Source organism: Leguminivora glycinivorella, chromosome 26, assembly GCF_023078275.1.
Source record: "Leguminivora glycinivorella isolate SPB_JAAS2020 chromosome 26, LegGlyc_1.1, whole genome shotgun sequence".
In the NCBI taxonomy this organism is placed as follows: Eukaryota; Metazoa; Arthropoda; class Insecta; order Lepidoptera; family Tortricidae; genus Leguminivora; species Leguminivora glycinivorella.
The window spans coordinates 3441327-3457986 of NC_062996.1; the positions used below are offsets into that span (position 1 = coordinate 3441327).

At 38.4% G+C, this 16660-nt stretch overlaps 3 protein-coding genes across 3 annotated transcripts in view; 2 read left to right on the forward strand and 1 right to left on the reverse strand.

Annotated features, from left to right (window-relative positions):
• Positions 1-6328, forward strand: part of LOC125239740 (xanthine dehydrogenase-like) — a 32497-nt gene extending 26169 nt beyond the window's left edge. Inside the window, exons 16-17 of the mRNA XM_048147388.1 lie at positions 3624-3737; positions 5848-6328. Coding sequence (XP_048003345.1) covers positions 3624-3737; positions 5848-5924 — 191 coding nt within the window. The 3' untranslated portion in view covers positions 5925-6328. The remainder of the gene's footprint in view (positions 1-3623; positions 3738-5847) is intronic.
• A 1733-nt stretch (positions 6329-8061) lies between these two features.
• Positions 8062-10578, reverse strand: LOC125240088. The gene is made up of 4 exons (XM_048147934.1): positions 10510-10578; positions 9677-9815; positions 9241-9297; positions 8062-8462 (listed from the first exon to the last, which is right to left on the reverse strand). Exons 1-4 carry the CDS (start codon positions 10576-10578, stop codon positions 8206-8208), a joined length of 522 nt encoding a protein of 173 aa, XP_048003891.1. The 3' UTR covers positions 8062-8205.
• A 462-nt stretch (positions 10579-11040) lies between these two features.
• Positions 11041-16660, forward strand: part of LOC125239748 (zinc finger protein 354C-like) — a 30771-nt gene continuing 25151 nt past the window's right edge. Inside the window, exons 1-3 of the mRNA XM_048147407.1 lie at positions 11041-11230; positions 12418-12562; positions 13830-13889. Of these exons, the coding sequence (XP_048003364.1) occupies positions 11102-11230; positions 12418-12562; positions 13830-13889 (334 nt within the window). The 5' untranslated portion in view covers positions 11041-11101. The remainder of the gene's footprint in view (positions 11231-12417; positions 12563-13829; positions 13890-16660) is intronic.

Consider the following 16660-nt stretch of genomic DNA (forward strand, 5'->3'; position numbering starts at 1 on the left):
GATACTGCAGCTGCCCGTAATAAGTCAACCCCTCTTTTTCTGCTTCGAGAGTACCAGAACCCGACTAAGCGAATGACCACCATTTGCAAATGGTACAATTCTATTTACCAGCTTTGCCAATCGTGAAAGTACACTTTTATGATAGCGCTTACCGCCTTATGGCTCTCCTCTTGCCCTCCCCCGACATCATCTATGTCTCACTAAGGCTGGAGGCGAGCTCTGCTCTGTGGCCTATGTCGGACTTGTCGTTTAACTCTAAATCATCGATTATAAGTCCTATCTTAGCCATCCTTGACATCGAGAGGTCCTACGGCACTGCAGGCGGCTCGCGGCTGTGTCCTTTGTAGTTTGATATGAAACTGCGTACAGTCTCTTGAACAAATCGGCACGAAAGTCTGCTGAACCTGCGCCAATCCATCTATTAGCTTTTCTACATGTTTTATTATTACTCTGCCCGACAGAGGACAAGCATTATGAATAATGCCCGGGCAAAATTGAGATATTCGGTATGTTATTATCACTTTGCCCAACAGAGGATAGGCATTATGTACAATGCCCGGGCAAACTTCAGCTATTCGGTGTGTATTTTGCATATCTCTGGACCGTGGGGTCTCCGACCTTTGCGAAGCATGCGTGGGGCCGAAGCCAACAGCTCAGAGGCCCTTTAAGACATTTAAATCTAAAGGCAAGAGTAGAGACACACGTGGCGGATACCATCCCCGAGCGCACTAACTATATGATATGGGGGAGCCAGGTGCAAAGACTATTGCAGTGCAACACTGTCTTTTGTGCTACGATGGGAGCTAAAGTCATGGGTTATTGTTTTGTAAGTTGGATGAACTGGATAAAGGGCTATGGGAGGAGACTATCGAACACCTGCCGTGACAATAAGTCTCACAATTGTAAAAGACAGGAGGTGACTTGCCAACGCCAACTCATTGAGTGGGCCCTGCAAAACGGGCGCACACACGGTGCGACAACAGAGCAACACTTAAAGAGTCGAGTTGTCGAGAGGTGAAACTGCGGTAGCCAGTTTCCGGTGATCCGTTCAGCAGGCCGCCGACGTTATGACACTTTCCCATTTATAATATTAGTATGGATGCTCATACTGTGTAATTTTTTTTAAATAAATAAATATTATAGGACATTCTTACAAAGATTGACTGAGGCCCACGGTAAGCTCAAGAAGGCTTGTATTGTGGGTACTCAGACAACGATATATATAATATATAAATACTTATACACATAGAAAACATCCATGACTCAGGAACAAATATCTGTGCTCATCACACAAATAAATGCCCTTACCGGGATTCGAACCCGGGACCGCGGCGCAGCAGGCAGGGTCACTACCGACTGCGCCAGACCGGTCGTCTTTGTGTAAATAAAATAAAAAAATGTCTATAAAATGTCTATTCTTGGGCAAAATTCAGTTATTTGGTGTGTTATTTGGCATTGTACTTTGCCTAAAAGAGGATGGGCATTATGTATAATGCCCGGGCAAAATTCAGCTATCCGGTGTGGTATTATCACTTTTCCCAACAGAGGATGAGCATTATGTATAATTCCCGGGCAAAATTCAGCTTTACAATATGTTATTATCACTTTGCCCAACATAGGACGGGCATTATGTATAATGCCCGGGCAAAATTCAGCTATTCAATATGTTATTATCATTTTGCCCAACATAGGATGGGCATTATGTATAATGCCCGGGCAAAATTCAGCTTTCCGATGTGTTATTATTACTTTGCCCAACAGAGGATGGGCATTATGTATAATGCCCGGGCAATTTAATTATTTGAATAGTTATTATCAAACTGCCCACTCACAATGGGCATTATTCATAATGCCCGGGCATTATGTATAATGCCCGATTTATCACTTGGTCCATAACATATACAGGGTGTCCCAAGACTATGGGACATGAACGGAAAGTACCTTAAATATCGTAGATAGGGTATTTTGCTACAAGAAGACTTTATTTTATTTTTAAAACTAAGTAAAACTCCATTCATAGATTTTTAAATAATTACATGGTTAAACCGGGAATCAAACCCGCTACACGAGAAAAAAAAAACATCCTGTAATTTTGTCATACCGATCGATAGGCTTCATCATAAAGATTATCTTTCTCTAAATAACATAGTGTCGGAGATAAAAGGAAGACCATGAATTTTAACATTTTACATGGCAGACTCCTTAGCCTTAAAATTTGTCCATACATTAAAAAAAAAAAAAAAAAAAATTTTTTTGAATGCAGTTTTACCAAGTTTTAAAAATAAAATAAAGTCTTCTTTCAGCAATATATCCTATCTGTGATATTTTAGGTACTTTCCCTTCATGTCCCATGGTCTTGGGACACCCTGTATACTACGACTGTTAGTATTTTAATTTGAATTAGTATTTTAAAATTTATATAATGCCCGTGTGGTGACAGTATAAGAATTTCATCACCCCCGTTCCTTCCGTGGATGACGTAGAAGTCAACTGTGGGATATGATATAAACCCATATCATATCCCACAATCGTGGAGATGGCGCGGCAACCTGTCCTGCAATGTCAGAATTTCGTTTTCTTTTAACCGCTTAATTCCAAAGAGTATCACTGAAACTGAGCTGTGATGTGCTCTACCTACCCCTTATGAGAGTAAAGGCGTTCTAAAGGCACTAAAGTTACCTGGCCCCGTAGCCGAATGGCACAAACGCTCACGAAACGCTCACGAAACGATACGCTCGTAACTATATCTCTATCGCTCTTGCGTATTGGCGCGACAGAGCCAGATTACCTTTCGCGGCGTTTCGATTTCGTGTCGCGTCGCAGAAATGCCATTCGGCTCGGCACCTGGTATTGAATCCATACTAATATTATAAATGGGAAAGTGTGTGTGTCTGTTTGTTAGTCCGCCTTTCACGGCAAAATAGAGCAATGAATTGTCGTGATTTTTTAAGTGGAGATAGTTGAAGAGATGGAGAGGAGAGTGAAATAAGCTACTTTTTAGGGTTCCGTAGTCAACTAGGAACCCTTATAGTTTCGCCATGTCTGTCTCTGTCCGTCCGTCCGTCCGTCCGTCCGTCCGCGGATAATCTCAGTAACCGTTAGCACTAGAAAGCTGAAATTTGGTACCAATACGTATATCAATCACGCCAACAAAGTGCAAAAATAAAAAATGGAAAAAAATGTTTTATTAGGGTACTCCCCCTACATGTAAAGTGGGGGCTGATTTTTTTTTTCATTCCAACCCCAACTTGTGATATATTGTTGGATAGGTATTTAAAAATGAATGAGGGTTTACAAAGATCGTTTTTTGATAATATTACTATTTTCGGAAATAATCGCTCCTAAAGGAAAAAAAAGTGCGTCCCCCTCCCTCTAACTTTTGAACCCTATGTTTAAAAAATATGAAAAAAATCACATAAGTAGAACTTTATAAAGACTTTCTAGGAAAATGTTTTGAACTTGATAGGTTCAGTAGTTTTTGAGAAAAATACGGAAAACTACGGAACCCTACACTGAGCGTGGCCCGACACGCTCTTGGCCGGTTTTTTTTGTCTCTTTCTAACGCGAGCGAAGCCGCGGGCAAAAGCTAGTATGTAATATAACAACGATTGTGCGTTTTCCAGCGGCGGGAGAACCTCCGATCTGCTTAAGCCACTGCGTGGTGGACGCCTTACGGGTAGCGATCGATGCCTCGCGGCGGGACAGCGGGTACGACACGGAACATTTCCTCAATATTGGTAGGTATTGTAATGTTTTGAGGTTAATGGTATTTTAGGTTAATATTATTATAGAATAATAGTTATTTGTTATACAAGGGGGCAATGTTGTATTTTAACGCCGAGTGTGGAATTGAAAAACGAGCAAGTGAAAGGATTCTACAGTTGAACCATAGAATCCTGAACTTGCGAGTTTTTTAACACACGAGAAGTAAAATACATTTGCACCCGAGTGTAACACAAAACTTTTCCCCTCACTATAGCGAGGAAACTACAACGCAAAAAATGCGTTTATCACTGCTTCCAGTAGTTCCACAGGTGGTAAATCATCTTTATTACTAGATTCACCTACTTTCATCAATTTTGAAGCAGTTAATTTGACTTTATTCAAGGTCAAATTACTTTACTCACTAGTGGATAAAATGCGTTTTTACCCGCTGGTATTAAAGGACAAAACACGTGTTTCCGAGCTAGTGAGGGGAAAATATATTAATATAGGTTAATGGTTATTATAACCATTCTTTAAGATAGGTCAAAAAGGCAAGTAGGATAGATAGGAGGTAGGATTTTAAAGATATGTGCACGACCCTATTATAGTATTCTATGCAACAGGCGTTTAAAGGAGGTCAAAAAAGACGAGTGGCGTGGGTAACAATTTGAGGCGAAGTCGAAAACTGTTATTAAGACGCCACGAGTATTTTTTGACTCAGTTAAACACCGTTGCATACAATACTTTTTCTACGACCATGCACTTAGTTTCTAATAGTATTCTTGAATAACTTTCGTGAAATTCACACTATTTCCTGTATTTTGACGAGAAGGTTTGCACTGTCAGCTCAGCTGCCCAAAGCCTTCCCGCGCACGCGCGCAGTATCGTTATAACAATGCGTTGCCATGGTTACAAAGCCAAACAATGCGTTTTCAGTTTTTTCGATACTGCGCGCATGCGCAGAAAGCCGGCGGACGCTGGCTTTGGGGAATAGACTTTTATGTAGGGTTTTAAAGATCTATGCACGATACCCTGTAAATAACGAATAACTGTTCGGGAGTAGAAAAAACAATACTTAAATAAAAAGTACGGGAGTAAAAACAATAGTTATTTGTTATACAAGGGGGCAAAGTTGTATTTTAACGCCGAGTGTGGAATTGAAAAACGAGCAAGTGAAAGGATTCTATAGTTGAACCACGAGCGAAGCGAGTGGTTCAAATAGAATCCTGAACTTGCGAGTTTTTTAACACACGAGAAGTAAAATACATTTGCACCCGAGTGTAACACAAAACTTTTCCCCTCACTATAGCGAGGAAACTAGTTTATCATGCTTTCAGTAGTTCCACAGGTGGTAAATCATCTTTATTACTAGATTCACCTACTTTTATCAACTTTGAAGCAGTTAATTTGACTTTATTCAAGGTCAAATTACTTTTCCCACTAGTGGATAAAATGCGTTTTTACCCGCTGGTATTAAAGGACAAAACATATGTTTCCGAGCTAGTGAGGGGAAAAGTAAATTACCTACTCCCGTAACAACACCAAAATAACCTGCCACAGTAGAATTCTGCTACTATGTGAATTTTAAAATTTTCTTACTAAGGTGCATTAAGGTAATTCCGAATCACAGAAATGCTCGGGTAATTTCGAAATAGGAAACTTGACAGGATGGAAATAATGATACTTTCGAAATGATCATAGTAGCTTTGTACCTTGTAAAATTTATTGAAATTAATTTGCATAGAGTACCTATAATCTGTTAATATTTTTTGATGAATACTTTTGCATGTTAAATTGTATCTTGTTTTAATGCATGTTAATTATAAGATGTAATGTTTTGAAAAGAAGTGGCCCGCCGAGTGTCTTGCCGGTCCCATAGTGGATACCCCCCTCCAACTGAGGGAGGAACGAAAATCTTCTCAAGGCTGATTTAAAAAATGGCGTAATGGTTATGAATATTTAGCGCGATAATGTATTTAAATTGTATAGAACACATTTTATTTGACGTTTGATGAATTACTTGTTTAATGAATAAATATTTCATTTCATTTCATTACCCTAATGTACATTATCAATTAGCAAGCTTATGGTCAAATGCTATGAGCCAACTACAAGTGATACTCAAATACAGATTATTTGCAGATGTTCCGGTTAACAATGAGAGCGTCGTCGAAGCTGCAGATGTCAAAATTAGCGAGTTTCTGCTGTATGAGCCTTAAACATGTTCTCATGCAAAACGCTCCACATCGCCACTTACAATACGCTAGTTTCCTACTAGACAGATATGCTTCTTTTTAAATGTCAAAACGATTTGCTAATATGGAATTACTATGAAATACTGAGTAAGGCGTCACACGTACTTATAACTGTCCATGTTTTTCTTCTAATTACGGGGTGCTTTATTTCGTGCACTGCATAAAATATTTTAAGTATAGGAAACTAGCCTATTAGAACCAAGTTTTTACGAATATTTCTATGAATAACCTGTCAGGGCGTCCTTATGACGACCGAACGTGTGGTCCTTTTTGCTTAAAAACGTAAATTTATGTGTGTGATAAATTTCATCTTTAAGTGTATTTTATGTTAAACATTCAACCAAAAGTAGCCCTAATGTGTTGTTGGTATTGGAAATAAATAAGTATATAGTATTGTAGTTCACGCTTATTTCCGTGTTTTAACCGTGGTACCACGGCTTTTGTCCACAGGGGGACCACGGGTAATTTTTTTCCCCGTAGACCCCACTCCTCCAGTTTTAAGTTATCTTTTTGAATACGAAACTTTCCGTGGGCCCACGAGTCATTCCTAGGAAAAAATTACTTCCCCGCAGTACCACTGCAATAGATATGTCAAGCATCCTTCAGAACTAATGGCGACTGTACCAAGAGTCCAATAGGGAAAAGAGGTCATCCGAAATAGTAAATAAAATAAATAAATAAATATTGAGGGACACCTTACACAGATCAACTTAGCCCCAAACTAAGCATAGCTTGTACTATGGGTGCTAAGCGACGATATACAATACATACTTAAATAGATATAAATACATACTTATATACATAGAAAACATACATGACTCAGGAACAAATATCTGTGCTCGTCACACAAATAAATGCCCTTACCGGGATTCGAACCCAGGACCGCGGCGCAGCAGGCAGGGTCACTACCGACTGAGCCAGACCGGTCGTCTGAATAGTGGTCTATTCATATTTATGTTTTATTATTTAATTTTGATTGGGACCGAATATCGGGGAGACCTTTACTGTGTGGTGCCGGCTGAGAATAGTACCACCCCATCACCTCCCGTGGGTGTCGTAAGAGGCGACAAAGGGATAAATAAAATAAAACCGACGGATGGGCAGCAGCGTCCGTCGAGGATGTATTTACAGCTACTGCGATTGCCAACCCGCCTGCCAAGCGTGGCGACTATGGTATTTCCCTCCAAATAACAAGCGGCTATTTACAAATAAAAAATAAAGCTATAAAAAGTAAAACCAAGTATATTTGTGTAAATAATTCTTAGAACGACAACTTATTACTTGCAGAGCGCCACGCAGAAGGCACTTCATTAATCCACGCCTTGCTTTGCTGGTACTGCATTTATCAGGTGTTCTAATGATGACGTACGAACATTGGTAGTTCGTGTGAGCTGCGCGTCACGCCGACAGCAGTTCTGTCGATGACGTCGCTCTGGCGCAGTCCCCGAGTGAATCACTTTATGCGCATTCAAATTAGATCTCTCTGTAAATTGTTTCCCACAAATCTCGCAACAGAACTGTTTAGTCCCACTGTGGAGCCATTTATGCCTGTCCAGGTGATCCTTACGGGTAAACTGCTTGTTACATTCTTCACACGCATAAGGTTTCTCACCGTTGTGCATACGTTCGTGGCAACTTAAAGTGAACAACGATTTGAAATTCTTGTTGCAAAGCTTGCAATTGTATTTGTAATTTCTTCCCAGTTTTCCTCCAGCGTGAGTTCGCATGTGATGAATAAGAGTAGATTGTTGGCCAAATTGTTTTTTACATACTTCACAATTAAATGGTTTCTCACGAGTATGTACACGTATGTGCGCTGCTAAATTACCCTTTTGTGAAAACCCTTTGTTACATACGCTACAAGTGTAAGCCTTAGGGCCAGTTGCACCAAACCGTCTGTCACTGTTAAAGCATTCGTTAAATTTTATAGTATGGGGAGTTCCATAGACTTCTACTGCGTGACGATGATGTGTCTGTCAAATGTGGTTGATGCAACTGGCCCTTAGTCGCGTCAGTCGCATGAGTTCGTTTATGACTAAGTAAACATCTTTTTTGCGTAAATCTTTTGTTACATGTTTCGCAGCTAAAAGGCTTATCCCCTGTGTGAATCCTATTATGTACTATTAAAGACGACGTCTGTCTAAACCGCTTGTTACAAATTTCGCAGCTGAAAGGTTTTTCGCCTTTGTGAACACGCTTGTGGACAACTAATAACCTAAAACGTTTAAACTCACTGTTGCAAACTTCACACGAAGTAAATCTTGCCTTTGTTATGAACTTTCATGTGGTTCATTAGATTTAGTTTCTTTGCAAATTGTTTTCGGCATGTGTCGCAGGTGTAGGGTTGTGTGCGGGGCTCCTGCTGCACAGTGGCGGGCGGCGGCGCGGGGCACGGCTGGCTTGTAGCTTCTTTGGTCAAGACTTCTTCTTTTCCAAGTTGCTTCTTTTTTGTGAAGTATGTTTCTTGCTCATTGTCATCAAATTCAACTTCTATCTTGGAGACTGTAACAAAGAAGGGTTTTATTTTATTCAGAACTGTCTCAGTTATACCTTCAGCCTGCTACATGCTGTATATGAGTCAAATAGTAAAAAAAAAAACCATCCCTAACTCAAAATCCTTGTGCATTTGATTTGAATGATCCTTTGAGACCTCAATTTAGACTTCCTGGTCCGAAAAAAAAATATATAGAATAAAATACTTTCTAATATCTAAATGGAAAGGGATGGAAGAGGCCTTTGCCAAACGGAAAACAGACCAAACCGATGCTGTCTGAAATCAAAATATCAATATTAATGTAAAACTAAAATTTGTAAACTTTAAAAGAAATTTAATTTGTAAAAAAATTTAATTTGTATCTCCTTTATTTAAAATAATTGTCTGAATAAAATAAAACACTTACAAAACATATAAACACATTATCGAGAGTCTCTCGAGATGTTGGTCGAGACTCTTCGCTATGAGACCGTTCGCTGAATATCATTATTATTATTAATATCTCAGTAGAAAGATCTATGATAAAACACTTGATTACGTAGTGGCAGAAGATTTACGACTCAACAGGTGGTTTTATGACTAATGTTTAGCAAAAGTTTAGCAAAATTATGCGTAAACACTTTTTTTAAGCTATACGTTCACCTCCTTGCTCAAATCAATAATGAATGTGCTACACAACATGTATATTTTTAATTAAAGTATTGTCAGACTATAAGTTATGGAAAGTATGTTCCTGATTAATAATTTTAATATTTTTTATCATATAAGGTTAACAAATTTACATACCTATATGTGGCTTGGCATGTTCACCAGACTCTTCAGATTTCACGATAGATACTTCATCTGAAATAAAATGAACACCATTTATACTGCAATTATATGAGGTATAAGTGCACCAACTAGAAATTAACACATTGAGATAACGTCTTAATAGACATATTTTTCATAGAATTTTGAACATAACTCATTTCAGTTTTAAGCTTGAAGTTTGGTAAATAAGTACTGCTGTTGGAGAGACAAAGGGACTTAAATAAGTAAGTAGTTATACAGTAAGGTAGCATACTACGATTTACAACAAGGTTTTTAGGTTTTGTAGAGCTTGGTTCTCGGTTGTACACGATTAAACATCTGTTATATCTTTGTCAGTCCCAACTGAATACTATTGTCTTGGCAATGTTTTACATGAAAATGTTTGTGATGGGACGAGTTTTCTAGATCTCACCTTTCACACATGGCACTTCCTGCCAAGCTTGCAGTCGAGCCTGACTGCGCTGCACCTGCAGCTTGAAGTCGCTCGCGTCCTGCAGCCGCCCCACACACACCTCGCAGATGCCACACTCCTCATCACCTAACAGTGTGAGCTGCAAGTAAAAATCCTTATTTAATATCAATGATGATCGAGTATTATAGAGAGTTACTGTCGAAGTAAAATGTGTAATCACAGTGCATAGATTGCCATCTCTTGACACAGCCTTAAGACTTTTGAACCTAAGTTTTGACAATTTGGCCCATATTCTTAGCTTGATATGTGTTAAAATGTCTAATATTAATATTAGCGACATCTGAACGTACCCCAAAGTTATCCATACTAATATTATAAATGGGAAAGTGTGTTTGCCATCACGGCCACGACGAATTGACCTTTTGTAAGTGGAGATAGTTGAAGGGATGGAGAGTGACATAGGCTACTTTTTGTCTCTTTTACGGAGTTATATATGTCTTTGTTAAGTTATGTTTATGTTAATATTTAATAGGAGGTAACAATAGGGTGCAATTACAATTTATAAGGATCTCCACAGATTGGAAAATGGATTTATCAGTAAAATAATCAACACCTTAAAATGCTAAAGAAAAAGATACATGACTCATACAATTCGTTTGTGCTTCAGTTCTCAATAAAATTGACATAGAAAATATGGGATAGCTCATGCTTCTTACACGAGTACAGTCGTTTTACTACACACAGTTGTGCGATTCATATTAAGGTAAGTACTTAATAAAGTACTTTAGTAAGTAATTAATTCTTATAAGGAAATACAAAATATCAGAGCTTACATCTATTTCAAAACAATCTCTGAGCATCTCTCCGTATATCTCTGTTTTTCCGCGGCGTAGGTATGGCATCTTCAAATTTTTGTCTGAAGGCCGCATCAGACAGCATTGACACGGATTCTTAAAGTCCATTAATAATCGTAACTTTATGATTTGTAAAGTTTTACTAGCTTTATGATACTCGGTATTTTATAAAATCGAACTCCCCGGTATACAAAAACAATGATAACAGCTGATAAATCGATAATGAAGTGACATTGACATTTAGATTTTAGATTTACGGTTTTTACTATGTTTTCACTTTTTAGGCAAAACTACAAAGACGTATTTTCACAATAACTTATGTTTTATAAATAATCATTCAATGTTTTTATTTTATGATAAAATAGGAAAATGATTCAAAACAATAAAAATGTTTTAAAACTTGGCCGTACATAACTTGGCGAATGAAGGTAATGAAGTACACAACACTAGCGAACTTCACAATATGTCGATATTAAAAAAAAATTAAACGTCAACATCAACAATGGTGGCTGTACCACTGCGGTCTCATATTTCGTAGTGTTTTATTCGCAGTGAAACAATTGTTTTAATAATGGATTTAAAAAACTCGTGTCGCTGCTGTTTACTGCGGCCTCCGGACAAAGACTTGAAGAAGCCGTATTGCCACTCGGGCAAGACCGAGGTCTACGCGGACATGCTCAAGGAATGCTTCGAGATTCATGTAAACATTGTTACTATTGTCTTTTATATCAGAATGTAGTTGGAATCCTCTAAATTTACCGTTGAAATCGGTTTTTCTATTTAAACAAATTTGTATTTGGGTACTATGTTCTTTCCGACTTTATTATGTTTGTATCTAAATAGTATTGCTGAACTGAATTAAAATCCCAACTAGTTAATTTGTTCCATTACACATTATTTTGAAAAGCAGATATAAAAGTACCACTGATGTTCATAAGAAAATAACAGCAATAAAATACTGATTGCACTTGTAAAGTATTTTTTTTTCAAAGAATCAACTTTTATTAAAGGACCAAATTACAAGTATTACTTAATACCTAAAATTATGAGCTGCTGTATTTACTAGTACATTTATTATCTTAACTTATTTTTACAGGCTATTACGAAACATCCACCTTTTAATTAAGATATTATTACTTGTCTTGGTACTTAGGTTAGTGAAATACTCTTAAGTATGTTCTTTTTTTATTTTGTTATAAAAGCCCATCCACATCATCTATATTATAAAATTTATAAATTACATAACAAACATTCAAACAGGTATTAAGTACTGATATACATGACAGTTACGGAGTACATAACATTCTCTCATATAATGCAGTAAGCTCCAACTCATTGACTGATGATTTAATGATATTATAGGTGAATATGTGTACCTAAGGTAAATAAATGTAGGATAACTATTTTTTGCCAACCTAAGTGGATTTGACTATTTATTTTGTAACCAAGTTTCTTTTTTTTTTTATGAAAATTTGTTCAAATTAAAGAAGTACAACCTGTTTTTATTGAATTCAGTTAACTTTAAGGGAAGGTTCTTTAGATCAAATATAAATAATTTCTCTAAGAAACTAGCGTTTTGACTCTTACGGTTATTGAGTTATTAAAAAAATAAGGATAATTACTGAACATGTGTGTGACAACCTTTACCAATTCCTAATGTTATTTGTTTTGACATGTGCCGTCAATCACTTGAAACTAACTTGAATGTTATTCTTAAGGGTCTCTCACACTAATAAATTCATTTATTATGTATGAAAATGATAAAAAAAATTTTTTTTGCGAATTTAACTAAAAGTGATATACAGGGTGGTTCCTGATAATGAACTAGCTACGTGTCGAATTTAACGGAAAACAAAAAACACGGTGTAGAACAAACATTTTTTGCAGTTAACAACAGCATCAAGCGACAGTGTCTGTGGGATATGTGAGGTGTGCGTGAGGCGGCTGCGGGACGCGAGTGACTTCAAGCTGCAAGTGCAGCAGAGTCAGGCCGAGTTGAATGCGTCGCTGCGCAGAGCTATGTCTGTAAAAGGTATTTGTAACAACTAGTATTTTAGATTTGAAAGGGTTGGAGGCCATACCTGGCTATAATATGGGTGTTCACTCTTTTCTTGAAGGTTTGAAGGTTGTATCAGTCTGTAAATACTGCAAGCAACAGTTCAAAGTACTTTTGAAATCTTTGCCTGAATCTGTTGTGTTTGAGTTTGATATGTGCCAGTCGCTTTTCGGTGAAGGAAACCGGACTAATTCCAATAAGGCCTAGTTACCCTTCGGGTTGGAAGGTCAGATGGCGTGAGCGTCAGGACCCCTGGACCACTACAGATATTTGATGTTTAGTACATACTAAAATTTAGTACCTATTTGGTACCTGAGTACATATATTTGGTACCTCCACTGATATCGAAAAATCGAGTGAATAAAGTGGCCAGACATTCTGACGTCAGGATGTCTGGACCATTTTTGGTTTACATAGTTCTAGACAACACTACTAATTGATATCTTAGTCAATATTTACTACCTATTTGGTACCTGTCAATATATTTTTTTCAAATTTTTTTGGCGTACCAGAAAAAAGTTATGATGGAATTTAAAGTTGAAAACTAGTGTAATTACACTAATTACTTTTATATTTCGACTATATTAATGCCACTAGTCAGTAGAAATGATGTGCGAGTGCCTAAAAATAAATTCCTTTTTAAGTTGACGCGCAGGAGGGCAGGCGGATTTGCCTCTATACTTTTGACTGGCGCTACATACTTCAACGGCACGGCCGGGCATACAACTTTAAATTCCGTCATAACTTTTTTCTGGTATGCCAAAAAAATTTGAAAAAAATATATTGACAGGTACCAAATAGGTAGTAAATATTGACTAAGATATCAATTAGTAGTGTTGTCTAGAACTATGTAAACCAAAAATGGTCCAGACATCCTGACGTCAGAATGTCTGGCCACTTTATTTGCTCGATTTTTCGATATCAGTGGAGGTACCAAATATATGTACTCAGGTACCAAATAGTATCAAATAGGTACTAAACATCAAATATCTGTAGTGGTCCAGGGGTCCTGACGCTCACCAGATGGCAGTCGCTTTCGTAAAAGTAGTGCCTACGCAAAATCTTGGAATTGGTTGTCAGAGCGGACCCCAGGCTCCCATGAGCCGTGGCAAATGCTAGGATAACGCAAGGGGTATGAGGATGAATCTTTTGTGTTTAAAACATTGTACTCAATGATGTTCTTAGTGTAAATCCCATGTTATTATATAATTTATTTTATATATTTTTGTCTTTTTTTTTGCAGATGAAGAAGCCTTGGTAAAATCAGAATTGTTGGACGTCGTGGAAAACGAGGCTTTCGTTCGTGAGTACTTGTTTTATGGATATTTTAGTACTAGGTCACTATATTGGAGCAGCAAGTTGTGTGCCGATCGCATTAAAAATACAATACTACGCTCCAAAACTGGGATTACAGACGTAGCACTGCCGCCAAGCTCAAATGGAATTGGGCAGGACACGTTTGCCGGATGCCGGATGACCTGTGGGCAAAAACAGCCACCCGTTGGTTGCCACAAATTACAAGGCCAAGGGGTAGACCACGTCAAAGATGGCGGGACGAACTCGAGGCCTTTGAGACACACTGGTGGGAGACTTCCGAGGATAGGGATACGTGGAAGAGTAAGAGGGAGGCCTTTGCCCAGCAGTGGGACAATGTGGGCTAATAATAATAATAATAAAAAGTTGTGTGCCGCGTCGTATTCAATTGGATATTGATATATTGAACACCTTTCCCAACTGGACACTCAAATGATGCGACTTCTTTTAAATTAACCAAGCAAAATATAATAGATCAAGTACAGTAGAGAAGAAAGTTATTGAATATTGCACACATAATAAAGCCACAGTATAATAAAGAGTACTATAGTACAGTATGACCACTCCCGCTCCCCGCTGAAAGTGCTGCCCACCCCCTCTCGGTTTCCTCAGTTACCGCCTGTCAGAAACGCGAACAGTCGACCTGTCATATTTCACTCATACAAGCATAGTACGCGTTCACCTACACGAGCTTGGACTGTGTGCTAGGAACGCGCCTCTTTCATATATTTGATCGCCAGTGTCCGAGGTAGACGTGCGAGGCCGAGCAAAACGCGCGCATGCCTCGGCCGAGGCACGTGTACGCTATGCTTGCTGCGTGAGCACATTGCCTCGCGGCGTGCCACGCTCTGTGTGCACCAGGCTATTCAGGTACAAAATGCTAATGCGTGAGTAAGTGAGACTTACAAGGCACTTCTTCCAGCTAACCTTTGAGTACAATGAGTACCTTGTAGAGATTTATATATTGGATGAGTTCATTTAGATCACAGACCAACCCCTATAGACATCCATTACAAGACGACTCGCGGTCACCAGCCTTACTTGTATTTGCCATGATATAAGCGCGGGCGCTCGCCGTGCCCGATCAGTAACGACCAAGTAACCGACCCGAAAGCAGCTCGTGTTTTTCGCAATAAAAAAATTGAAAAAGGGTATTTTGATGCCTTAAAGATGTCCACCTGTAGTGTGAAATGGTGTGGAAAGGTAACAAGAAGATAAATTTAAAAACAGACGGTATTACATTCCACAAATAAGTCATATTTATAATTTATTCAGAGCCGGCATAGGTCAACGTACACTGGCTATTTACGCGACTCCCTTTTCATCTGGCGCGACTGCCTGCCGTCCTTGAAACGACCAATCGCAGCGCGCTAAACACATTCCCCTCCCGCTCCTCGCGCCCCAAGCACTGGTGATTTGTAGCGCTGTGACAGAACAAGCATTTGATTCGTGGTCTTGTTCTTGTTTTTTTTCTTAAATGAGACTTACATTGTCAAGGCAACTGGAGACTTCTTTGCTCGACCCTTGGAAAGCATTCATCCAACATTATTTCACTGGATATTTTAATTATTTCACTGTGGTACTTGACCGCATGTTTTATCATATTATCTCACATAAAATTCACTATTATTTGGTGCAAAACAGGATGGAAAAGCTTATTTACCAACAAGCTACGTTCACATGGACGGAATACTGACACTGACAGCTGTCAACTGAGTATCGTTCCAATATTACATCTAGGTTTCAAATACAGGTCTGGAAATTGGTAAAGGTTAATTTTGAACATGCTCCCTGTAAAATATATTTAGAATGCAATATTTGATGTAGCTTTTAAAAGGAAATTGGATATTTTGCAACAAATTTGATTCACAAAATGGATAAAAACCTTTGATAAAGTAATATTTGTATATTTATATTTACCACAATATAAAATGCTTCATTACATACGAGGAATCAATAAAAGAAATCTCCATCTCTCTCTAAAACACGTGCAAGCATGCAGATGTTACTATTGATAGGTAAACGATTATTTGCTGAGAGAACATGGACGTTAAAAGTATAGGGTGTACGGCTTAGTAAACAAAGCTGTCTGCAAAACGTCTGCAGTCCGCATTACGTCTGTATTGTGTCTGCAAATCGTCTGCAGTCCGCGTTATGTCTGTAAAACGTCTGTAGTGTGTCTGTAAATCGTCTGCAGTCCGCGTTACGTCTGTATTGTGTCTGCAAATCGTCTGCAGTCCGCGTTATGTCTGTAAAACGTCTGTAGTGTGTCTGCGAATCGTCTGCAGTCCGCGTTACGTCTGTATTGTGTCTGCAAAACGTCTGCAGTCCGCGTTATGTCTGTATTGTGTCTGTAAAACGTCTGTATTGTGTCTGCAAAGCGTCTGCAGTCCGCATTGTGTCTGCAAAACGTCTGCAGTCCGCATTATGTCTGTAATAGATACTATAAAAGGACCGGGGCAGGCCGTCACAGGTCATTCTTCAAATATCAACGAGACTAACAGTGTCCCTGGCTATTGTGTATTATACTGGTGAGTGAAGTTATTCTGCTATTGTTTCTCTGTTTGTATTTACTTGGAAATTATTCTAAGTGATAGTAAACTTTGAAATTGTGTCTCTGTTTGGTTGTGCGAAGACAATATCTTTGTACAGTTGAACTTAGGCTTGTAGTGGAATTGCTTTACTGTCAGTTGGGGTTATTTTAGTGTTCTATTTATAGTGTAGTGTGACATTTTAATTAAGTGTAGAGTTATTTGTAGT

Bases quoted from the DNA above. Each gene is read 5' to 3' on its own strand.
- LOC125240088 (XM_048147934.1), bottom strand. From the start codon at position 10,578: ATGCCATACCTACGCCGCGGAAAAACAGAGATATACGGAGAGATGCTC. The intron at 9,816-10,509 runs GTAAGCTCTGAT...TTTTACTTGCAG, and splicing joins GAGATTGTTTTGAAATAGAT to CTCACACTGTTAGGTGATGA. The intron at 9,298-9,676 runs GTGAGATCTAGA...ATTTTATTTCAG, and splicing joins GGAAGTGCCATGTGTGAAAG to ATGAAGTATCTATCGTGAAA.